Raw genomic sequence first — 26,625 nt, forward strand, 5'->3', positions numbered from 1 at the left:
CACAGAGTCTTCCTTCAGTCTCTGAAAACATAGTACTAGAAGCGATCACCTATTCTGATGGCACAGAACGACCTTGGCCAAAATATCTTATACATAAAAAGAAACCATCAGATTCCTGCTAACTCTGGAAGGGAAATCAAAGATTTTATATGTTGCAAATATGCTGTGCTATTAATTATGGTGTTTCCATCATACATTGATCCTCAGCTTCCTCATCTATAAAATTAAGGGTTGGACAAAATAATGTCTAAGTTTTCTGCCTGCTTGGACACTTTGTGGTTATATAATCATCAGTTCAATGCTTTTTTGAAAAAAGAATGTCAGCCAGAAATATTGAAATCAAATTTTATTTTTGGAAAATGACATTACACACATCTTGCAAATGTACACAGAAATGAGAATGAGAAGAACGAAGCTTGAGAGCCAAAATTATACAAGAGCAACTCTTTGGCTGCCCAGTATTGAATGCTATGAATCTGCAGCGTTCAGAGTTCACAACACACTACACACATGGGGAACTTCTCTAGACTTTGAAGTCCTCTGACCAAAGACAGCCCTCATCAAATTGTGGAAGGAGGAAGAGGGAGATTAACAGGCACAAGAGATGAAAAGGGTCTGCTCCAGCTGCTTTACATGGGTCTCACCAAATCTACCAGTCCAAGTGGGAACAGCAAACTAAAAAGGAGAATGCATTCTTGGAACACTGCTTTTGAATCAGTAAGAGCAGGTTAGGCATTGCCTGGGAAACCAATAGCAGTGCATATAAACCTAGCTCTTTGTCTTTTCTGGCTAGAAATATTCCAAAGGGGCAGCTAAAAGTTCCTAAATATCTGTTGTTCTCTGTTTTTCTTTTCTTTTTAAAAAATGATTATTCGCCATTGATCAAGCAGATCCTTCTGAAGTCTCCAAATACCTCGAAACTGATGCTGGTATAAGAGACATCATTATCCACTTTATATAATCAGAAGATTATATTATATGTGATTCTTAGAACTATTCAATTCTGCTAATAAAATGGTCAATGCCACTCCCAATTTGACTCTGATTTTTTGCAAAAGGGAGTTGAGTCTTTGATGACTATGCCATTCTTTGACAAATGGTCAATAACTGTTGAAAGACTTTTGAGAAATGCCCTTTCTACCCTTTTTGGTTTGTTTGTTCTTTTTTTACTTTACTTGGCAAAATGTATGGGCCCCCAAATCAGTTATTTACAACTGTAAGACACCTGAGAGCAGGGAGAGTGAAAGGGCAAGGGAGGGAGAAGGGACCACAAGGAAGAATATATTCTTTACAGAGGCTAAAATGAGTGATTTAAGAAATGTGATGTACAATACCATGCATTTACTCTCCAAAGCTAGTCACTAGCAAGCTAACACCTCTAACACTACAACCACCAATTAAAGCTGTTTTGCTACATTTACTGAGTTCTAACTACAGCTATAGGTCAGAAAGGGTGGGCTGTTTCCATTTTAACTTTCTCCCTTTGAAAATGGACATAAAAACATTTTCTGTACAAGTTTAATGGCACAAAAAGATGACCAAAAACATTTTAAAGAACTTACCACACATGAGAAATGTAAAATTCAATCAAAACATGTGTTAATTGTATACAGGTCATAAGAGATCATTGGCTTCCAGCTGCAATATATTATGGGACCAATCATTGAAGACATTTGGAATAACCTGTTACTCAAATCCTTTTAAGAGAATTTATAAAGAAATGACATTGGATAGGGTACTTCATAAGGTATTGCCAAGCAGTGACACTCCCAAGGAATGTGCACCCTGTTGAATAATTTAGCCTCAACAAGTTGCCTTCCTTACTTTTATTAATTAATTTTATATGGACCACCTGAACAGGATCATGAACAGTTGGTGTCAATAGTAAGTGTTTAGGTGAATTTAGTGACAGAAGAAAAAATATATTTCTATTAAGTGAATGTTTCTTTTTATAGTATAAATTTGTTAAATGTCCTTTTCATTTAAATCAACTCCAAATGTCTAGAAGTTTAGCTACAATAATTCAACAATTGGCAAGCCCAAAACATAAGGTTATTACAGAGAGTTTAATGTAATGTTAAGGTAAAACTTGAAACAATTGCTCCCCACCCAACAGCCCCACCCAGCCAAGCCAAATGAAAGGAGAAATTACCTGTGGTCTCTCATTATATTATATTGCAGCTTTTCCAACTATGAGCAAATTAAAAACAATCAATTAATAGTATTTAGCCGATATGAATCCATGGGTGGATTTTTCTGTTCAGCTGATATTTTTCTGAGCACACTTCACTGCTCCACACAATGGCAGACTAAAATGGAACCACAAAGTATTCTGTACAGTGCTTGGAAGGCAAAGACCAAAAGATCCATCAGCTATAAGGAAACTGCTTGTGTGCATCTGCTTCAGGGAATTGCAACTGAAAATGAAGAAGAAAGGGCCAGGTTTGGATTATTTCCACCAACGTACTTCTGACTATACTGGGGTAGGTTCAGGGGTGGCTGAGTATGAAAATAATTCTCATCACCAAGGCAAAATCATAGGCCTAAGAAGAGGCATATGCCAAATGCCTAGACAAGGAGGAAGGAAAAAAATAAAAAGGTTATGAGAGACAAAGAATTGCAGAGGACAAAGGATGGGTGTGTATACTATGGAGAGAATGTAATAACACAGAATATAAAACTAACAGCAAAAATAGTGAGCTAGAGAAAGAAAGAGAAGACAAAGAGATACACAGGGGAGGTAGAGGATGGCAAAAGGCCACTGATTTTCTCAGGTTATTAACCCAGAAATAAGAAGTTTCAAAGCCTATAAGTTTTTGCCTTAGTTCATAAGGTGTTTGCTCTGACTTCTATTGTGCCATCTGACTTCTCCCAACGAGCCTGTCTAATCAGGAGCAGGAAAACACCTTAATTTCCAAAGGGAATTCTATACTTTCCTAGCCCCAGGCATCCAAGGTAAAATAAGATTGCCTCTAATACCAGAAGATATTGATGATTATACACTAGGAGATTAAAAATTAGGGAGTCAGAAGGGGGCTTGAAGAGTTTTGTCATATGACAACCACGGTCACACTACTAAGGCCAAAGTCAAAAGTCTGCATGGATCCTTAATAGGAAACAAACAGAAAGAACACATACTGAGAGGCTGTTGTAAAGATCACACTAGATCTTTGGGGATGGAGACAAATTCTAGGAACCAGGGTGAGGGAGACAGGAGGAAGTCACCTTTTACTGAAGAGATAAGAGTGGCAAAATTCTTTAAACAAGAATACTGAAAGACAGGTGATGGAGATAGAACCTTCTAGTCTCTGAAAAGAGAAAGTGAAGACTCTAGGAGAATCTGCTGACAGTCCTAGACCATAGTATGTTTCCCACTGGAGTCGGTGCTCTGTGGGTTTAGAAATGCATTTTTCTCCCAACACACATGAGTTGGCTACGGTGTGACAAGAACCTCCAGCCTTTTACCTACCAGAGAAGTGAGGTCTTCTAGCTAGAGGAGGAATAAAATTGGGAGTTCATTTTAAAGAAATTACTTATGTTGTCTGAGTCCAAAATCACAGCCCTTAGGGATGATTAAGGATAATTCACTGAGTATTAAAGCATTAGACTGGGTCTGTGCCATCAACAACCAGAGAACCTGTTCAAGATACTTCTGCAATCAAAAGGTAGGCATGAGGAATCAATGTAGTATCCTTGCTTCAGGTGGTCACACTTCTATGGAAAAGAAAAACCTGCATAAAATCATAGAACAGTGGACAAGGCTACCTATGGGATCCTCTTTTTATGACAAAGGCAGAAGTTCAACAGTTTCAAAGTTCCATATTAAGAGGAAGACCAAGGAAGACCAGCAATTGCAAGGCTCCATTGATACACAAGAGGTGTCAGAACACTTCTTGCATATCAATGACTAGGCCTTTATTCCTTCTAGATTTCAGGTCCTAAAACAAGACTCTAACCTCTCTTCCATCCCAGATAAGCTTCAAAACACAGATCATTTACTTAGAAAACCAGCCTAAGTCTAAGAGCTAAATCCCTTAATGAAATGAGGGCAATACATGAAGGAGGAGGCTGTCCTTTGAGATCCAAGTAGCCCCATGTAGTCAAGGACAAGTTCCAATGTTCTTTTTTTTTAAAATTAAAGAATACTCTAATGCCTTTTATTTCAATAGCAAACTAGATGGTGTAGGAGGTTATTCAAATCCCACCGTCCTAGTGCATCTGTCTGTGGAAATATCTTGGCATAGATATTTTTGAGATGGGCTAGTCTTTGGGAAAACTCTCATCAGTGTGCTAGAGCTCATTTTGAGGACATTGGCTTGCTTGTTCTCTTATGCAAGGAAGACGTGGGTTTTTTTGTTTTTTTTTTAAGCTATTGAGATCCAAATCTAAGGGGAATTAGGAGCATGTCCATCCAGAGTATGGTAGGGACTAAGGAAGTAAACACAATTTTGTCCAAGGCAAGCACTGGATTGCTGTTCTAAGACTTCGGGTGGATAATTCAAAGAAGGATCTAGGCACTCAGACCACTTCTTCTTCAGATAACTATACATTTACTTTAAGTTTCCTTAGTCACTTCTGATTGGGGAGGAGAAGCAGGAATGAAAAAGAATTTCCTGATGAATCGGTTATGTAAGCCCAGGTAGAGGTCTCTTTGAACTGAACTAATACCCTTTCGTTCCCAGGAAGAGACTTGCTGTGAGGAAAACTACATGTTCAGAACTTATTGCCCTGGTTTCTGGCATGGAAGGCCATGGGAGCAGTGTATACAAGATCAGTATGGTGTGTAGAGCATATAGCTTGTTATTTTAGTGCAAACACAAGGAGCCAATGTTTAATATTGGCCAGAGTACATTTTAGTCACAAAGTCCCTTGCTTTTACTTGGAAATTGTCCCCATCATGGTAGAATGGCTATGGGGACATTGTGGATGAGGGCAACCACAGCAAGACCAGGTTATTTTCTCTAGTTAGCCTCACTCCCATATATTAAAAGAAATCATTGCCAATGAATTGTAGCCACACTCATTTAAAAAATACTGAAAAGCCATCTCAGAAACTCAGAAAGAACGAAGCTATTGTCCCCTCTTCCTTCCTTTCTTTGCTTTAAGAACAAGACACATTTTCTTCAACCTATGAAGACCAACAATTATTAGATGAGATGAGGTGAGCTGTCTAAGAAAACCAGTCTTTCTATATTCCATTTGGATAGAGCAGAAGCTCAGGGCTCCTCAAGCTGGGTCAGTGATCCCCTGTGTTTGGTGGACATGGTCATGGACCCCATTGTTCCTATTGGTCCCCAACACTTCCTTCTCTTTGGGGACATCTGCAGTCCATGTGGACGGGGACTATGTGAATACAAGGAGAAAGAGTTGTATTAGGTTGCTGGGTAGATTTCCCACTGACTTCAGGGCAGGAGCATATGGCTCCAAGATGTAACATGACTATGGGAAAGAATTCTTAGGGGCCTAGTGGAAGGCAATATAGTTCAGTGGGAAAAGGCTCTGGAATAAGTGTCAGGAGACATGAGTTTTAATCCCTGGCTTGTCCCTAGCCAGCTATGTGACCTTGGGGAAATTACCTCTGTATCTCTATTCCTGGCCTGAAAATAAGGAATTTGATGTAGATGATGTGATCTTAAGGTTCCTTCCAGCTAGAAAATTCTATAATTCAATCTAGGCTAATACTAAAGTCCATAAGGACACAAAGAAGTCATGCTAATGGCTATCCTTTCCAAAACAGTGAAGAGAAAAAGAAGTTTTCTCTCAATTTACCCCTAGTTAACACTACTTATACATTTGTTCAGCCCAGACCCCATATATACATTTTTCCCTTCTTTGTCCCTATTTCTATTTCTGTAAGGGAGAAAATTCAGGAGGTAGGAACAAACAAAACATGGATTGTGTGTGTGTCTGTGTGTGTGAAAGAGAGAGAGAGTTGGGGGAGTGGAGGCAAATTTTTGCTGAATATTTGCTAACTGTGCAGGAGGTAACACAATGGGACTTTAGTGGTAAAAATGGATTGGGTAAAATCAGCAATGAATGACAAGGGTGAAGGTGCTCAGTTACATTTTTCTTTGTTGCCTTGAAAATGGGGCCATTTAAAATGCAATTATTGAAGGCTTGAATTTTGAACTATACCAAATCCCTCCGAAGTGGGAATACACAAACATTTCCTCATAATTTATTGGAAGAAAGATGGAAATCTATTATTATTATAGATTGTAGGTTTAAAGATTATTGTAAAGAAAAGGTGTCCATTTAGTATTTTTTAGTGATATATATGCTATAAGCAAAGAAATGCTCAAAGAGGTAGCATAGGGCCCAGACATAAGAAAATCTCAATTCCTTTTCTGGTCCTGCTTTTTCCAGCAGGTCATTTAGTAGTCTTGGACTCCATTTCATCTTAGATTGAAAGAATTGGACTAAATGAGAGATCTAGATAAAGGGTGGAATCTTTGGAGGTCTGACCTGAAATTGAGAAACACACCTCTTACCTTTCTCTATACCACTTTCCCATCCCAAGTACCAATTTTTCCCACTTAACCAAAAATTGTTCTTGGAGGAACTAAGAAAACCTTGAATTTCTAGAAAGAAGTAAGGGAGCAAGTAAATTGGGCTTCTTAATGGTTTGTAAGAAGCCTACAAATAGAGGAGAAGGGCAAAAAGAGATTTTCACAATTTGACGTTCTTCAACAGTCAATTTAACCAGAAATCAATACTACTACCATCTGGACTTCTCTTGAACTAAAAATAGTTCTTGTAGCTAAGGGTATTGGAAGCTTATCTAGGGGCATCTGAACTACTCCTTCCACCACTGAATTCTCTCCTACACAGTGCTCATCAGCAATGCCACCAAGTTGCCACTGACATGTGTTGGGGCATCTTGTAGTATATCTCCTAATTATGAAGTGGTTGCATGCACACACATGTGTATGCATGCACACACACACAGTAAGCTCATTCCTGTTAAAGTGGAGGAATAACTGCAAGTCATTCAATAGCCAATCATCCACTTGGCTCTGAATGCTGCAGTTTTCCAAGTATCTGCACAATTACAAAGAAATAAGGAAATCTTCACATCTGCTGAAAGCAAACAAAATTGGCATGCATGGCTTTCATTTAAATTTAGTTGTCTTTGCCATTATGGGCTATGATTACAGACAAAAAACAGTGTTATAAATCTGTACTTCAAAGACTGAGAATTATTTCAAACAATCAGTCCTTAGCAAAGTGAACTATTTTCTAGTATTAAAGACAAGAGAAAGGTTTCCGTGTCTTCAGTATGAAATGTCAAGTTTATAGATAAAAAAGGGTTGCTTAAAATATGCCATAACATTTCATTTAAAATATAATTAGAATGTCTGGTCCATGTTGAAATTATTAATGTAAGCACAACTGTTAAAAAGTTATCAAAAGACTGATTCTATTGAATTGGCCTCTGCCATTTATTTTGTTTTCTCCTGGAGGTTTCTGTTTGGCAGTGATAGCATGATTTCTAAACTATGTTACTCTTCAATTTTTTTGGGTAAATTTTCTGCATGTGTTTTTTAGACAAAAGAAAAATCACCAGTCTATCAAAAAAGGAGCCTGAAGAGTTTGCTCCTGAAATATAGACATGAGGTTTTATAAAAAGGATATTGGTTTCTTGCTATAAAAAGTGACTGAAAGGTGTCAGACCTGAAAACAAATTCTCACAGTTTTTTCAGTGTTGGCTGTTTACAAGGCATTCAATAGAACAGAGATAGATGGATACCACGCCATTTGTGTAATAACTTGCTATGTTAGATAGCCTCCTAGAAGAACCTTATATATGAAGTCCCTCACCCCCGACTCTTATTAATTGCTTATTAATTCTAAATTGCCCCAGTGGAGGAGTTAACAAAAAATTACTGTGTTTAATAAACTGTACCGAGATGTCTACAGTGTTTCTGAATTCTGCCCAGTCTCTTTTAGCCCCTTCTGTTATCAGGGTCCTAAGTGTCTGGTGTCACAATTGTAAGCTGCTGGTGTTTCTCCCTATTGACAGCCAGAATTGATATTAGACAACAAACAAGGGGGTTCAATCCGGAGTGAAAATAAGACTGGGGATCTGCTGTACCACCTTTCCAGGATCTTACAGCATTCTTGAGATCAAGAGACAAGGAGTACTTGTGTTTGTCACTCTTGGATTTGCCAATGATTTTTTTCCCACACATACACATTTTAAGTGCTATGTATGTAAACAACTCTCTATAAAAGGAAGACTGTCCTGTGTAAGCAAAGCAAGATGGGAAAAAATAAAGCAGGTGCCTAAATATTCAATAGAAAGGTCATGGACTGGCACATTTTGCATCCCTGGAGAGTTAACCCAAAGGATGGTTATCAATCTATCTCTTATAATTGGTAACTGTATATCCGTGGCCCAGAGGAGAAATCACAGGAAAATAATCCCAATGTGTTACAGTGTATTTTTTAAAATAACAACAACAAAAACAAAATAAAAACTTGAAAGCACCATTAGCCCTGTCAGACACTTGAGTGGAAGTACCCTATTGTAACAGTAAGCTTGGATTTGTACTCTGGACTCTGAACATGCTCTCCTCCTTCACATGGAATCACCAAGTGAGTCTGAGTCATCCAAAGACAGGGGCAGGTACAGGTCCTATAAGAAGATAAGAGAAAAAGTTAATCCTCCTTTTTTTAACAAGTTGAGCCCTGAAATGGGAAAGATTATATGACTGTTTTTTTAATTAATATTTTCTCCAATTTTATTTTGAAATAATTATGGATTCATAGGAAGTTGAAGTACAGGGAAGTGTCTTTGTACCAAGTAATCTTCACTCAATTTCCCCAATGGTAACATCTTGCAGTTCCATTTACTTGTGTGTGTGTGTGTGTGTGTGTTTCTATGCAATTTTACCACATGTACATATGTGTGTGACTATCACCACAGTGTAGATACAGAGCTGTATGTTCACCAAAGGGCTCCCTTGTGCTACACCTTTATAGCAACATCCACTCCTCTTCCATATCAAAGCCCTGGCAACCAATAATCTGTTCCCATCTTTAAAATTTTGAGATTTCAAGAATGTTATATAAGTGGACCATACAGTATATAACCATTCATCCATTGAAAGAAATGTGGGATGGTTGCAGTTTTGAGCTATTACAAATAAAGCTGCTATAAACATTCATGTAGAGATTTTTGTGTGAATATAAGTTTTTCATCTCTCTGGGATAAAGTTGAGGGTACAATTGCTGAATAGTCTGGTATTGCACGTTTAATATTGTTTCTTAGAATGGCTATACCATTTACATTTTCACCCAAAAAGTATTAGTGATCCAGTTTATCCATATCCTCACCAGTTTTTGGTGTTTTTACTACTTTTTATTTTAGCCATTCTTGTAGGTTTGTATTGATATTGAGGTTTTAATTTCCTTAATGGCTAATGTTAAATATCTTTTCATGTATATAGTTGATGTCTATAATTCTTCCTAAGTAAAATGTTTCTTAGTGTCTTTTGTTCATTTTTAATTGCATTTTTCTTACTGTTGAGTTTTAAGTTATTTTTATATTCTACATATGTCTTTAGTAAGATATGTGGCTTGCAAATATTGTGTCCCAGTCTATAGTTTGTCTTTTCAAACTCTTGGCATAGATTTTGACAGAGCAAAAGTTTTAAATTTTGATGAGTTCCAACATATCAATTTTTTTCTTTTAAGATGTTACTTTTGTTGTCAAAGTGTTAGAATTCTTTGTGTAGCAAAATATTAGAAGATTTTCCCCTATGTTTTCTTTCTAAATGTGTTACATTTACATGTAAAAATCTACTTTTGATTTAGTTTTTGCATAAGACATGAATTTTAGGTTGGGGATCTTTATTTTATTTTATTTTTTGCCTATGGATATCCAATTGCTCCAGCACCAATTATTGAAAAGGCTACCTTTTCTCCATTGACTGCCTTTTGCACCCTTGTCAAAAATCTGTTGTGAATATATACGTGAGCTTATTTCAGGCTCTGAGAAAACTGCCTGTACAAATGCCTAACCAAGAAAATGTACCCCATCTACTTACTTTCAAAGTATTTCCTGATGCTTCCATTTCCAACAATTAGGATTCGTGGCTCTAATAGTGTCTCAAGCATTGTCTATTATTTTGAGGAGGTGAGGGAATAAAATGGCATTGGTTTTCCCCACTATTCCCAGAGCTCTATTTGGAGATCCTTGGGACTTACTTCACCCATTGTCAAAAAATAAGTGATTTTCAAATCTCTTTCTCTTTCTCTCAGTCTCTTTCTCCTCTCTTTTTAAATCTTCTATTCATATGAAATTTGCTTGGATGCCCAATACATCAAAAACAAAGTGTAGTTGTTCTAGTGGAATCAGACATGGGGGAGGCAGAATCTCATCTACTTACAAATGAAGTACAATTTGAAAACCACTGTTTTCATTCACATTATCAGCAAAATACTAAAGGGAACTAGAAAATTTAGGGACAATTCTGTGCATATTTAAGAGATCTACTTTGCTAAAATGGAGATATGAAACTTCAGTAGGGAACTGTCCAAGAAAATTGGAAAATACAGCTTCTCTTCGAGGTAGAAGAATAAGGAAAGGTGAGGAAGAGGAACAAGAGTGGGAAGAAGAAGGACTTATTTATATAACATTGAGGATGCTTTCTGATGGGATTTATAGGACAGAAAAAGTTTTAGGCAGGTTAGACTGGAAAGAGGAGTAAAGTATATTCAGAAAAATGTGGTTTTAATTCTGGCTAATTAGTACTATGGCACTGAACAAGTCTTTTGAGTCTTGGTTTCTTCATCAATAAAATGCAGACTTTAGAATGGACAATCTGCAATGTCTCTATTATTTGGAACTGTCAAAAAAAGTTAAATTATTAAAAAACACAACAAAGGCAACTACAGAAAGCTAACTCACCTCTCACCAACCCACCATCCTTTTACTGTAAATCAAGGGTTTGAAAACTTTTTTTGTAAATGGCTAGATAGTATATATTTTAGGCTCCCTTTGCTGGCCAGATATGGTTTTTGCTACACAGTCTTATTTGTGTTTTATTTCATTTACAACCCTTTGAAGACGTAAGAAACATTTTTTTACATCAAAGATTCATCTAAAAACAACCAGGACAAAGGCAGGACTTGACAACCTTGTTTTGTTTTAAACTACCAAGCAGGAGTTCTTAAAAAACTGATAAACAAGTAGGAAGTACAAGACTGAAAAAACTACAGGAGTTCAATAAAAACTTGTGAAATTGAATTGAAGCAAAATGGCATAGAATGGAGTTGCATCTCTGAAGAGATTTAGTTCTTCAGTACTTGAGTAAAGTGAAAATTAAAAAATAGTCAAAAGTATCTTTCAGCTCTAGACTTCAATAATGGTGGAGAAAGACTCTCTGAAAATCTGCTTTTACATAAATGTATTAACACTGAGAAAATGGTCAAAATCATCTCTTTAAGAACTCTAGAAATTAACCAAAGGCTTGCAACAAAATATTCAAAGTCAAAATATTCAAAATATTCAAGAAAAATGGATAAATCTCAGTTAAGAATATTCAGGTTCTGGTGCTTTAATTCATCTTATTTCTATTCTCCCTCTCCCCATATCCAGGGTATCTTTTAAAACACAGGTGTCAAACACAAGGCCGGTAGGCCAAATCCAGCCCTCCACCTTGTTTTATCCAGCCCAGCACCTTGTTTCTACCCGGCGGCAGTGCCAAGCTCCTTGCCCCTAGTTAAGGAGTAGTTACATTTATACGGTCCTAAAATTACATCCAGCCCCTTGAAGGCAACCGCGATGCTGATGTGACCCCCAGTGAAAATGAGTTTGACACCCTTATTTTAAAACTAATTAACTCACCACTACAGTATCTGAAAAAACTGCACCCTAGCAGTCACTGCATATTGCAGAATGGGGTGGGAGCTCCCCAAAATGTCCCATACCCTGAGGATTGTCACTTTTTATTTTATTTTTTGTCACTTTTATTTTATTTTTTAATTGTTGTTCAAGTACAGTTGTCTGCATTTTCCCCCACCATTCCACCCCACCCCAACCATCCCCACCTCCCTCCCCTGATCCCACCCCCCTTGGTTTTTCCCATGTGTCCTTTGTCACTTTTTGACCTGTCTGGAAATTCCCACTTGTAAGGCTCTTTTTTACTTGACCTTACTCAGAGAACACTCCCTGTGAACAGTCTTTTCAGGGAGCGTTCATTAACTGCAATTATTTAAAATCACAGCTGCCTGAGATGCGGGAAACATTTGGGGCAAATGAAGCTACTTAAAACCTTAAAATGAAAAGCTGGAGAATAAATGTCCATAGGGGACTTTGAAAGGCTCCAACATATTCCCAGTAATCTCTAAAGCCAGGTGCATGTTCAGGACAGTGTGTATCCTCAAAAAAAGACCTGAAAAGCTCCTAAAATCTCACCTCTGGTTAGCCTTGAGGCCCTGTGCAAGCAGCAATTGAAGGCTAAGACAAAGTTGTAAACTGCCTGACAGAGCATTGAAATTATGCCCCAGCACACACACAGAAACCCTCAGCAAAGGCTGAGAGACTTATTGGATCAAGGCATTCAAGGAAATCTAGCAAAATTGTCCTTCAAGTACTGAGGATAAATCAAGACAATTTCTAGATAAACAAAGACAGATTATTCATTACTAAAAAACATGTCCTACAACAAATACTAAAGAGAATTCTTCAGGGAGAAATGAAAGGACAATAAACAGTAATTCAAATCCACATAAGAAATGAAGAACATTGGTAAAAATTTATTTTTGTACTCTTCTTATGTAACCCAATTCAAAAGACAAGTGCATGAAATAGTAATTGCAAAAATGTGTTGGACTTATATATAATGATGTAATTTCTCAATAAGAGCACAAAGGGAGGGCAGAAAGGAACAGTGCTATATTATAACAAAATTTATATATGCAATAGAAATTAAGTTGATATTAATTCAAAGTAGATTGTATTAAGATGTTGATTATAATCTCCAGGGAAAACACTAAGAAAATAACTCAAAATAAGTTAGTAAAAATGCAAGAAGGGAATTAAAATGATATACTGGAAGTACACTCATTTCAGAAATCAAGGAATAAAGGAACAAAAATGATATAAGACATATACAAAATAGCAAAATGGGATGTAATTCCCACCTTCCTAGTAATTGCATTAAATGTAAATAAATTAAAAACTCCAGTGAAAAGGTGGAGACTGGTAGGATAGATTAAAGATGAAAACATGATCCCATTCTATGCGGTCTGAAAGAGACAAAATTTATATTCGAAGACACAAATATGTTGAAAGTAAAAAGGTGAAAGAAGACTTATGCAGTTAGTAACCAAAAGGAAGTTGGAGTGACTATACTAATATCAAAAAATAGAATTTACACTGTATTGTGTGTTTACCACCTTAATCCGAGTTTCCTTCTATCATCATTTATCCCCCCTAGGCAATCCTCCACCTCCACAGACCCCCTCTCCCTGGCAATCACCACACTGTTGTCTATGTCCATAAATTTCTTCTTTTTCTCTTTTTTGCTCAATCCCTCCATCCACCCCAAACCAGTGCCCCTACCCCACAACTGTCAGCATGCTATCTATGATTCTGTCTCTATTTTGCTTGTTAGTTTACTTTGTTCATTAGATTCCACATACGTACGAAATAATATGGTATTTGGATTTCTCTAACTGGCTTATTTTACTTAGTATAATGTTCTCCACATCCACCCATACTGTTGCAAAGGGTAGGTGTCCTATAGTCATTGCAGGCCAGGCAGGTTCACATGGGATTCAGGCAGATGGAATAAACTTTGAGGAGCCGTTGGGATGTCTGACATGCCTTTATTCTGAGGTGAAGCAATCCATGCACACCGCAAGCCATGAGATGTACCGTGGGAAGTCCTGACTCCCTTATATACGAAGTGCACACAAAGTGCCAATACTGACCTTCTAGTTATGTAACAGAGCTTCATTCTACACATGCGGGTCCTCACTCAAGGCCATATGAACACTGCCAAGCCACAGTTGCCCAGACATCCGGGTGAGGGAGCCTGACTGACTCCATTTTCCCTACTGTAGGATTCCTTCTTTTTTGTGGCTGAGAAGTATTCCATTGTGTAAAGGTAACAGCTTTTTTTTTTTTATCCACTCATCTACTGATGGACACATGGGCTGCTTTCAAATTTTGGCTATTGTAAATAATGTTGTGATTACCGCAATAAATTCAATAAAAAGAAAAAAAAACAAAAAATAACACTCCCTCAAAAAAGAAAAACATAGACTTTAGGACAAAAAAATGTTACTAGAGACAAAGAAGTACATTTTATACATAATTATACAAAATATATTCTTTAACTACAGTGTAACTAAATTAGAAAGCAATAACAAAGATATTTGGGAAATTCACAATGTAAAAATTAAACAGTGCAGTGCTAATAGACAATGAATCAAAGGAGAAATTATAAGGAGTACTAGCAAATACTCTTGAGATAAATAAAAATGTGAGACAGTTTTATAGCAGTTTTTTCTATGATTACATTGTAACTATGAAGCAGGGTGCAGCCAAGAGGAGGGCCCCAAGAAGGGATTTGTGATGGGGTCCAGGACTCGGGGTGTCCAGGAAATATTAGAAAAATGTATGTAGGATGTCCTCACCCCCACAAGCCTGAGCCGGCGGGGGGGGGTGGATGGGACACATGGAACAGGGCCATTCAGAGCTGTTTTGGGTAGCAAGAGCTTTGCAGCTAACCCCTGGCACAGTCATTTAACATATCTACAACCTTTAACTGGTTTCATGGATGTGTTAAATAGCTGTGGCCCTGCTTTGAGCCAGGGGGATGGAACCAAATTCCACCCAAGATGGGACTGGGAAGCAACTCCCCCTGGTTACAGGGCCTGTGGGAGAGCTTGGAGATGATTGGTTCCATGCCATGGGGCCACACCTGCCCAGACTTACTATGGCAGCCCAGTAAAGCTGGAAGAATACGGGGATGCTGGCAGGTGTAGCTGACTGTAGGAGGAGTCGGAAATGGGGCTGCAAAGGAAGATGGGTGCTGGGATTTAAACCTAGGCCCAGCAGCCATAGAAAGTAGAGTAGGCCATGCGGTTCTGGAGTGAATAGGAGAGAACCATGAGGTTCTGAGGGGAAAGGAAGAGGGACAGGATCAGGAAGCTTTGGTGAAGTAAAGAGAGGACCATGCGGTTCTGAAGGGAAAGGAAGAGGACCATGAGGTTTTGGAGTGCTCCTTTTTGCCACGCGGCTTAGGCAGTAGGAGAGACTTTGCCAGGAAGAAAAGGGGAGAAAGGACTCTTGCTGGTGGACCATGAGAAGGTGCCACATGGCTTTGGATTAACTGGAGATTGTAGCAGCCACACAGCTGATGGTGCCGGGAGCCTGAATCACGAACTTCTACTTCTTTTCCTGAGACACGGTACCCCGGACTGGGCACAGGGAGAGGGAAGGACTGTGCATCTGTGGGTATTCTAGAGGACTTTAGTATCTTATTGAAGACATTAAGCCATTACTCTAAGTCTGTGTAACTTTTAAATAAACAATTCCTTTCCTTTTCACCAGTCTCTGGCATTGGGAGACGTCTTTCCTCTGGCGGCGGGCATTTCGAACCTAGCAGGTGGGCATGGGGGGAAAGAACCTCCAGAGACAGAAAGGGGGAATCCTTTCTGTAATAATTTATCATGAACCACCCCCTGCCCTGCTCTGTAACAACTATTGATGAATTCCACAAGTTAAACTTACACAAAATACAAATCACTGTAGTAGAATGAGCTCAGGATTAGGAGTCAATAGATCTAGGTTCTAGGCCTAGCTTGCCATTTAACTTCCCCCTTTTAGGGCCTTTGTTCCTATATCTGAAAATAGTGACATATGTGGACTATAAAATCTTTAGGGTTCCTTCCAGTTCTAAAATTCTGTAAAATATAATTCAGATAATTTCATTTTGGTTTTCCTTAGTTATACCAAAGCAAGGGAAATGAAACAGACACTGCCAAGTTAGCTCCCTGGACATTTTTCAAGCAGTACAAAAAGGCCTTTTTTTTTAAAGTGCTTTATTTATTTATTTTTAGAGAGAGGGAAAAGGAGGGAGAGCGAGAGGGAGAGACACATCACTGTGTGGTTGCCTCTCACATGCCCCCAACCAGGGACCTGGCCTGCAACCCAGGCATGTGCCCTGACTGGCAACCAAACAGGCAACCCTTTGGTCTGCAGGCCGGTGCTCATTCCACGGAGCCACACCAGCCAGGGCCAAAAGGGGCTTTTCATTATGGAGACCACTTTGAGTCTAACCACCCTGTACCACTGGGCTTCAGGAATCACCCCTGCTCTTAATTGTTTATGGAACAGATCCTTCATTGTTGTTGGTTGGCTGGTGGAAATAATTATCTGAGAAAATTGTTCCAGACTCTTATCTCAGAGGACAGGAAGACAGTCCTCAGGGCAAAATTGAGTAGACTCCACTAGCAGCTGCTATGATTTGGAATGGGTAGGGTATGATGAAGGCTATGGAGAGAATCCATATAACTAAGCCTAAGTATGAACTTCTGTTCTCCATCAATTTATTTAATATTCAAAATATATTTCCTTGTATGGGTAGAACAGTGTCCAGGAAAAGGAATTATCTCAGCATTCTGTTTTTTTAATTGATATGTAGAAATACAGAAACACAAGTATTGCTTAACAATACAAATAATTTGCACCTGAAATTCATTTGCTAAGTCCCTTGGAGCCGTACAGAACAAAATGTTTGTAACAAATACAGCTGTGCTGGCGATACTCTTGCATTAGAGAAAAAAATCTTGGTCTCTAGTCCAAGATGCTTATAGTGCGAGGGAAGTCAGAGAGAAGTTTTAAGAAACCTGGCTTCTAGTTTGGGTTTACTTTTCCCCAAATGTGCCCTGCACTTTTCTGATGGTATGGTTTTGTTTTTGCTGATTTTTTTAAAGCTGCAATTTCCTGTTCTCTTCACCAGCCATCAAATTCCTGCCCAGGCTTCAAGGCCCCACGTAAAAGTCACCTACTCTATAAAGCTTTCCTTGTCTCCCACCCTCTTTTGTGTTCCTGCAGTCCTTTTGTTTGCTCTTGATTATGCTACCAAAATCCACTTACAGAGGTGTCTGTGATTTAAGGGTCAGGACTCTCCTTTATTCATCCAACTCTCTCTCCCAGCACTTACTGGATGACCAAAAAAAAAGTCTGGAAACACAGAGGAAAATGTATATTTAAATAATATTAGTTATATTTATAAATAATATGTCTAGTATATTTTCCTTCAATCTCCAGACAACTTTGCAAGCAAAATGCCTCCAAATTTAAAGCCATGAGTACAAGCACTAATCTGGAAAAAATGTAAAAATAAATGAAAAATGTTCCCTATGTTTCCAAGTTTCTTGGACATCTTCAATATGTTACCTTTTCCAAATTGTTGAATCATATTTGGCCTTCTTTAACCTCAGCTCTTCCTTTTTCTCATCTGTAAAATGGAAATGCTACCTACCCTATCTTTTTCACAAGGTTATCACAAGGGTAAATGAGAAAATGGCTATGCAATGGATGAAGCAGCACAAAAATGGAAAATGTTGTTCTCATTAACTATACAAAGATTTACTTTGTGTCCATATTGTAGCACTTGAGTATGCGGACTTTGGCTAACCCCATAGCAGCTGCATTAAAGATGATTCTCCATGAGCTGCTTAAGAGAGGAAACCAAAAGGTTGATTACAGCTTTGGGCCCTGCCGCAGTCATCAAAAGTTACAAAGGGAATGCTGGGACTTCAAGTTTGTTTCCAATTGCACAGGAGGAAAGTCATGGTCTTAGCCACCTGCTTCCTTTCTCCACCATGACTTACTTTCAGGTCCACTTGGATGGACATTCAGATGAGATCTGCTTAGGCCCGCTGCCCAAGGACCTTAATGGGGCTAAGGTTCAGGTAGCTGTGTGAAAGGAGGAGCAAGAAGCTAAGACCTGAGTCCCAGGGGACTGAGCCAATGTTACAAGATTCTTTTTAGCTTATTTAGAAAAACCAGTTTACTTTCTATCATTGACAGCATAAGCATGAGACTCTTGCTTCCTGATAGGATGCACTGAGAGGCACAGAATCACTACTATGACACTTCTGCCTCAAATGCACAATCTGAATTTAATCAGAAGGAAATAACAGACAAACCTAAATCAAAAAACACTCCACCAAATAACTGGCCTGTACTCCTCAATTCTACAATACACTATCCTAAAAGGTTTTTTAAAAAACACTGAAGAACTTTAATAAATTAAAGAATACTAAAGAGACATGACAACTGAAGACAATGTATCATCCTGGATTGGATCCTGGACCAAAAAAAGAATGTTACTAGGGAAATTGATAAAATTTGAATATGGACTGTAGAGTATATGATAGTATCACAGCAGTGCAAATTTCCAGATTTTGATAATTGTAATGTGGTTATGAAAGAAAATGTTCTTATTCTTAGGAAATATACACTAAAGTATTAGGAAGTTAAACAGCATGATATCTGCAACTTAGCTACTTAATCTCAGATGGTTAAAAAAATTGTAAAATGTGTGTATGTGCATGTGTGTGTAAAGAGAGAAAGAAGGAGAGGGAGAGAGAGAGACAGAACACAAAAAATAAAGTCAATGGTGCAAAATATATGCATCTGGTCAATCTGTGTATAGATTATACAGAAGTTCTTCATTATTCTTGCAACTTTTCTGTAAATTTGAGATGATATCAGTGATAAATTTAAAAATGAGTGAGAATTATACCAAAATATAAATTTTTAAAAAACTTTGCTCTAAAAATTATGTAATTCACTATTTAATGTTTGTTTCCTTAGCTGTCATAAAAAACAGTTTATTTAAAAATAAATTGAAACACTGAATATCCCACAGTGAAGAAAACAGTGAGGTTATGACAATGTTACCACTTATATCTTGTTGAATTATATTTTAGAATGAAGTCATAAATAAATAAATAAATAACACAAATAGCCTGCAAAGTCAACCAGGAGAAATGGTTTAACAACACCAGCACTCACCTCAATAGGCTTATGAATTATGAGTCCTCAGCCTAAATGAACTGAACATACAACATGAAAAGCAAAGAACTCAATTGTGCAGACCAAATAAATGCCCATGCTGCTCCCAGTTTTTTGGTGAAGGTACTAATGTAAGTTGCTGGTGTAGCTCACACTTTCCAGGAGAAAAGTAAAGACAGAAATGCATAAGGAAAAGATAAAGTAAGAAGTAATGTAGCATAGGATGTTCTGTGTAGACAGTGGAACAATAGAAGTAGGCTATTCCCCATCTTGGAATGTCCACACTAACAAGCTTTGCTGCTCAGAAGAATAACTGACAGTTGACTGTGAAAGCAATTTTCATCCATCTCACAATCTCTGGGTAATGTTGGCTACAAAGACAGTTGAGCAACTCCTCCTTTGGGGAAACCAAATAGCTCAGCAGGACAATTAGAAGGTCCTGGTCAGGGTCAATACCAGAAGTTAAAAGGGTCACTAAAGGAATTCAACAGACATTAGGAATGATGGAGCAGGTAATAGTCAGATTAACCAGGAAATTAAAACCCTGATGCAGAGAAAAGGAAATGAAAATGGATGTCAGGCAGTGGTGTGCTGTTAAATATTTAACCACTTTTATGTGGGAAAAAACAATCTTGATATGTAGTCTCTGCTGATTTCCATCTTCCCACCACAGCAGCATTCTAGTTAACAACACAATGTCACTCAACACAGAGTTGGGAAGCAATGTACAATCAACTCTCATGACCTAGTGCAAACTGGCTCCAGCATACTGCTGGCAGTAACCTGGGTACCAGTCTTCTGTCTGCTACTACCTAGCTATGTTATCCTACTAAGTGACTTAATGATCCTAGGTTGCAATTTCCTCATCTATAAAATATTAACCTCACAAGGTCACTGAGAGAATCAAATGAAACTACTTTATTTACATCTAAGATCTCCTCCAGTTCTATTTATGGTTCTGTGATAAAGTTGGCCACATTGGTGGCTGTTGCCTTTTCTCATATCACACCAAGTCTTGTGAACAGGCAGAAGACAAGAGAATCCTACAGGAAGCTGCTCTAGAGTGTGGTAATCAGAGCAGAAACCACATTTACATCGCCTCAGAGATGACGGCCAAGGCAGTGACCACTCCAGATTTTCTATACTGAAGACATTTTAGAGTGGGGATCTGTTTGGGAAATGGAGCTAGAGAATCTACACACTTCTATTATTTTAATGTTATATTTATTTGAGATGACTTAGAAGTGTACATGGTGCCTAAGGCCAGTGCAATATATGTGTGCCTTTTCTTCCTATGTTGTACCAGAATATGCCTGATAAAGAATACATAGTGAAAGTATGGTCTGTTCATATTTTGATGTCCAGCAAATCTAAAGGAAGTAACTCAGTGCTAAGTTTCTTTGACTGCTATATTTATGTCATTCTATTGGCTTGTGCCTGGAGGACATAAATTGCCTTTAAATCCCTCTTTGCTATGCCACTGAATTACACAAGGCTCAATCCATCCCCTGAGCCATCATTTAGTGACACCATTAGCTCAGAATGTGTTTTTGAGACCTCTGTACCTCTTCCTTTTGGTTAAATGCAATCGGGAGTAAATAAACAAGGGATCAGAGGAACAAATAAAAGGGACTGGAAGCTTGGCCCCTGCTGGGATTCCCAGGTTTTCATGCAGATGCACCACATGAAAGGCAATTCTGGCCTTGATGTGCTGTTGAAGTTGATGAAAGAGAAAACTCTGACCCAGCTAATCACAAAAGTCCCAAGTGCAAAGGTGTTTAGTAAGGTATAAGAGACATAATACCTTGTGCTTCCGGAGGCTGCCAGGACTGGTGGGCGTAGAGATGGGAGACTGCTTAGACTTGGGGGTAGAGAGCTGGCTGCTGGAGGTTCCATTTGCTAGCCCAAGTCAAGAGAAAAGGAAGGCATAAAAATCAATAGCATACAAAAAAAACAAGTTGTCCTTCCCCTCCAAAAACACTAAGGACATTGAAACAAGACACACATATAAACAAATGATTTGATGAGTAGGACAAAGGTAAAAAGAAACATATTCCTCAGAAAGACAAGAAGTGCAATCCTCAAGATAATTAGAACCCTGAACAGTGCAAAGCAGCAATCTTCCCACCCTTTCCCCTGAGTGCTTCCAGTTATAGGGTCTGGTTCTTTTCAAACCTTTTTCATATTCATTCAAACTTGGTGTTTGACCCTAACAACAGGTCGGTGAGGTAGTCTGGGAACATATTTTTTTGTTTCAATTTTATGAGAAAATGTGTGCCTTACTTTAAATGAGAGGAAATATGGGTGGTTTGGACCAGGGCACATATTTCTTTGTCTCAGTGCACCTGTTTCATTGTAAGAGATGGAGCCTTAGGTACTCACCAGAGTGGGTCAACCCACTTTGCTGCATTGTGGTGACTTATGTGGGGGAGGGGTCAGAGAGGGAACAATGCTGCTTCCTCGGCTCTTGCCCCACTTTCAGTCACTTCCCCTGCTACCCACAAGCAAATTGGGCCTTTCTGGTGCTGATTCCCAGGTGGGTGGTTTTGCGTATGTGTTCTAGGATCCGTGAGTCTTTCCAATGAACTGTGAGGCTGGGAGTTTCTTCAACTGCTACAACGCTCACAGATTTTTACAGCCAGAAGTTTTGAGACTTTCTTTTCCCGTGCTGGAACCCTGGGTTGCTTGGTCTGTCTCTCTCCCCAGTTGCTCCTCCTGGTTTACCTGCACACAAGTGTGGGACCCCCAGTATGCCTCTTTACCACACATCCTCTCCTCCTGGCTGTCCATCTCTGCCCCTCCTACCAGTCTGGATGAATGTTTCTTCTTTAACTCCTTTGTTGTCAGACTCGATTTTCTGGCATTTCTAGTTGTTTTTGTTTTTAAATTTGTTGTTGTCCTTCATTTGGTTGTGCAAGGAGGCAAAGTGTATCTACCTATGCCTCCATCTTGGCTGGAAGTCATTTCCTCCTACACTCTTGTCTAGGTGAGGATGAGCCCACTGATCAGCCAAAATGTGGAAAATTATTAGCCACAGCATGTCTGCATATGACCCAGATTCCAACTATTAGCCATAGATATGCACACAAAGGTTCTTTTGCCACTTCTAGTTCTTTCCTCAGTATCCTCTGAAACTCTCTCACCCCAAAACGTAAGGGTTAAAGCTTAAATACATATTCCATCATTACTTCTCTATGTATTCTCTGTATTTATGTTCATATATGTTTCCCTGCCACTCCCCTAGCTAATCAATGTTAAACTATCTGTGGACGACTGTATTTTGTCCTCAACACTCAATAAGCATTTTGGAAATCAGTTTTTAATCATTTAACTGCCACTCACTACATTGCTGAAAAATGCACACATTTTCTCAGGTTTCCTGATGGAATGAAACCCAAAGATGGACATGACAGAAATGAGAAAATGTAGCCTTGCGCCAGCTGAAGGAATGCCTACACTTACAAATTAGAGAAATACATTAATATATGCATTTTTTCTATGGATTCTGTGTGAAAAACCTGGGTGCCATTTGATATGGATTCTCAAGCCAATTCATAGAAATGTCAAGTAAAAGAAGTAGCAGGGAAAAATGCAAATGTGGTCTGATGAACTGTCCATGGTCTTGGACTGGCAAATCTACATGGAAATCTGTCACATTTCATTTTGATAGTGGTTGGATATAACATGACTGTATGATAGCTCTCATTTTTCTTTACTATTCTTTACTAGAAGTCCTTTGTGCTTGCCTCCGACCTTCCATTTCTTAGCTGCAATTTGGAAAATCATTGGGGGAGTCTTTGCCCTCTTTTAATTGTCTTATTCTCATTTTCCTCCTCAAAACAACAGCATTGTTTCACTGTTGTCATCCTTTATTTACTCATATTCCAAATTCTTTCACTCCTTTCTTCTCGTTGTACAGTTAATATTTTCCCTCTACAACAAAGTATATCAGGAACTTTTCAATCTCCTAGGCCAATTTATCAATCTTATCAGTAAAAAGCAGCATAATAATAATTAATGTTTATTGAGTGTCTATATTTTTCTCTGTTTCCTCTTCTCCCTATTTGCCATTCTTTCTTTCTCTTTCTCAGACACAGAAACACAGCCACATTTATTCACATTCTTATTTTAGAAATAGTTCAATCAAGTTTTAAAATAAGTTTTTAATTCTTTTTTTATTGTTGTTCAAGTACCGTTGTCTCCATTTTCCCGCCACCATTTTCCCCCACCTCCCACCCTCCATCATTCTCCCTTTTGGCTTTCCCATGTGTCCTTTATACATGTTCCTGAAAACCCTTCCTGTCCTTTCCCCCATTATCCCTCTCCCCCTCCCCTCTGGTTACTGTCAGTTTGTTCTGTATTTCAATGTCTCTGGTTATATTTTGTTGGCTTGTTTGTTTTGTTGATTAGGTTCCACTTATACGTGAGATCATAGGGTATTTGTCTTTCACTGCCTGGCTTATTTCACTTAGCATAATGCTCTCTATATCCATCCATGCTGTCATGAAGGGTAGGAGTTCATTCTTTCTGCTGCGTAGTATTCCACTGTGTAAATGTACCATAGTTGTTTGATCCACTCATTTACTGATGAGCACTTAGGTTGCTTCCAGCACTTAGCTATTATAACAAGGAGGACATACAGAGGGCCTAGAGACATATAAATAATGCTTTTATTTTTCAATTACAGTCAGCATACAATATTATATTGTGTTCAGGTGTACAACATAGTAATTAGACATTTATATAACTTGTGAAATGATTATCTTGATAAATCTAGCACCCATCTGACACCATATATAGGTTATTACAATATTATTGACTATATTCCCTATGCTGTATTTTATATCACCATGACTATCTGTAACTGCCAACATTTACTTCTTATTCCCTTCACCTTTATCACCCTTCTCCCCAATCCCCCTCCCATCTGGCAACCATCAAAATATTCTCTGTGCCTGTGAGTCTGTTTCTCTTCTGCTTATTCATTTATTTTGTTTTGTTGATTCCACATGTAAGTGAAATCATCTGGTATTTTTCTTTCTCATTCTGACTTATTTCACTTAGCATAATACCATCTAGGTCCATCTATGCTGTTGCAGATGGCAATATTTCATTATTTTTTATAACCATTTCATATTCCATTGTACATATGTACCACTTCTTCTTTATCCATTCATTTATTGATGGATACTTTCGTTTCTTCCATGTCATGGTATTGTAAATAATGCTGCAATTAATATATGGCTGCATACGCCTTTTCAATTTAGTGTTTTGGGTTTCTTCAGATAAATATTCAGAAATGAAATTGCTGGGTCCTTCTTTGTCTCTTGTTATAACCTCCATTTTAAAGTTGATTTTGTCTGGTATAAGTATTGCTACCCCAGTCTTTTTTGTTTGTTTATTTCCATTTTCATGAAATATCTTTTTTCATCCTTTTACTTTCAGTCTGTGTGTGTCTTTCTATGTGAAGTGAGTTTCTTTTAAACAGCATATGTAAGGGTCTTATTTTCTTACACATTCAGCCTCCATGTCTTTTGATTGGAGCATTTAATTCCTTTGCATTTAAAGTAATGGTTGATAAATACGTATTTATTGTCATTTTAATTTTTATTTTGATCTTTTCTTCTTCTTAAGAAAGAGCCTTTAACATTTCTTCTAACACTGGTTTGGTGACCATGAACTCCTTTAGCTTTTTCTTGTCTGGAAATTCCTTATCTGACCTTTGATTCTAAATGATAGCTTTGATGGGTCATCTTAGTTGCGGATCCTTAGTTTTCATCACTTTGAATATTTCTTCACAACCCCTCTGGCCTGCAAAGTTTCTGTTGAAAAAAATCAGCCGACAGTCTATGGGAGCTCTGTTGTAGGTCACTAACTGCTCTTTTCTTGATGCTCTTAAGGGTCTCTCTCTTTTTTAATTAATTAATTTATTTTTATTCAGTTACACTTGTCCGCATTTTCTCCCCTTCCCTCCACCCCACCCCGGCCAGTCCCACCTCCCTCCCCTACCTCTACCCTCCCCCTTGATTTTTGTCCTTGTGTCCTTTATAGTAGCTCCTATATAAAGGGTCTCTCTTTTTCTTAAAACTTTGGCACTTTATGATGTGTCTTGATGTGGATTTCTTTGGGTTCATTTGTGCTTCCAGGACTTTTATGTTGATTTCCTTTATTGGGTTAGAGAAGTTTTCTATCATTTTTTTCAAATAGGTTTTCAATTTTAGGTTTTCAATTTCATGCTATCTCTCTTCTCCTTCTCACATCAACATGATGCGAACGTTGGTACACTTGAAGTTCATGGGGGCTCCTTAAACTATCCTCATTTTTTTTGGATTCTTTTTTCTTTTTGCTGTTCTGATTGGGTATTTTCTTCTTCTTTGCCTTTCAAATTTCTGGCTTGATCTTCTGCCTCATCTACTCTACTGCCGATTCCCTATAATGTATTCTTCATTTCAGTTAGTATATTCTTCATTTCTGACTGGTTTTTTCTTTATGTTTCCTATCTCTTTGTTCAAGTTTTCACTGAGATCATCAAACATCCTTATAAACAGTGTGTTGAATTCTGCTTCTGGTAGATTGCTTGTCTCTATTTTGTTTAATTATATTTCTGGAGTTTTGTTCTTTCACTTAGAACATTTATTTGTCTCCTCATTTTGGCTACCTTCCTATGCTTGTTTCTATGTATCAGGTAGAGCTGCTACATCTCCTGATCTTCATAGGTGTTCTACAAGGCCCAGTGGCACAACCTTCCTGGTCACCTGATCTGAGAATTCCTAGTAGAACCCCATATGGACTGTGTGCACCCTCTTATTGTATTTCAGCCTTGATTGCTGTTGGCAGATCAATGGGAGGGATTTATTTCCAGGCCCTTGGATTTGAGGACTGGCGTCAACCACAGTGGTGGAGGTGATATACAGGGGCTAACCCCATGGAGCACTTCAGTGGGGCTCTGGTGCCTCATGACTCCACACCTTGAGTGTGTTGTTGGTTGAGGTGATTGAGTGAGGTGTTCCAGTGTGGTCAGTAGCTGGTCATTGGGTGATCTGGCTCTGAGGTTTACTGGGAGGTGCAGGCCAATGTTAGCTGCCACCTGTGCCCTTCCTTGGGCCATATGGCATGAGTTACAAAAGAGATCTGCTGGCGGTTGGTACTTGTACTGGTCTTGGAAGGTGCCCAGGAGGGGACAAGCTGTGAATTGAGGCTGGCTATCATTAGTTCTGGGCCTGGGACTACTTAGCAAGAGGTTTGGGGAATGCAAGGCCAGGTGTTGCTTATTTGGGGTTTGTGAACCTTTGAGAGATTTTAGGAAAGTCCACAGCATGTGCCAGGCCAGGCTGTTTGAATGGAAAAGCCACTGAAAATGGCTTGGGTGGGTACACAAATTGGGTGTGGTGGGGTCTTAGACAATCATCAGGGAAGGGTGAACAGTGTTGATTGAGAGTCAGGTATGGTGCCTGCCTGCCAGTTCTGTCGGGGGAAGACTCATTAAAGAAGCAATGGCCTCTGCCAGCACTTCTGTCTGCGAGAAACCTGGCCCTTCAGCTGTCACCTCAAAGCCAGGCAATTCAGTTCCTCCCTAC

The 26,625-nt window shown here is 38.6% G+C and overlaps 1 protein-coding gene across 5 annotated transcripts in view; it reads right to left on the reverse strand.

Moving 5' to 3' along the window:
* Nucleotides 1-1,416: 1,416 nt before the first annotated feature.
* The window catches only part of DCX (doublecortin), a 185,709-nt gene continuing 160,500 nt past the window's right edge, over nucleotides 1,417-26,625 (reverse strand). For 2 of the 5 annotated variants that reach the window (XM_053917476.2, XM_045188520.3), the window contains exon 6: nucleotides 1,417-8,638. In XM_053917476.2, the coding sequence (XP_053773451.1) occupies nucleotides 8,610-8,638 (29 nt within the window). In that variant the 3' untranslated portion in view covers nucleotides 1,417-8,609. Of the gene's footprint in view, nucleotides 8,639-20,852; nucleotides 20,948-26,625 lie in introns of all 5 variants that reach the window. The other 3 variants (XR_008426005.2, XM_053917475.2, XM_024551660.4) reach the window with 3 other exon arrangements.

The sequence above is a fragment of the Desmodus rotundus genome, chromosome X (assembly GCF_022682495.2).
Source record: "Desmodus rotundus isolate HL8 chromosome X, HLdesRot8A.1, whole genome shotgun sequence".
Classification (NCBI taxonomy): domain Eukaryota; kingdom Metazoa; phylum Chordata; class Mammalia; order Chiroptera; family Phyllostomidae; genus Desmodus; species Desmodus rotundus.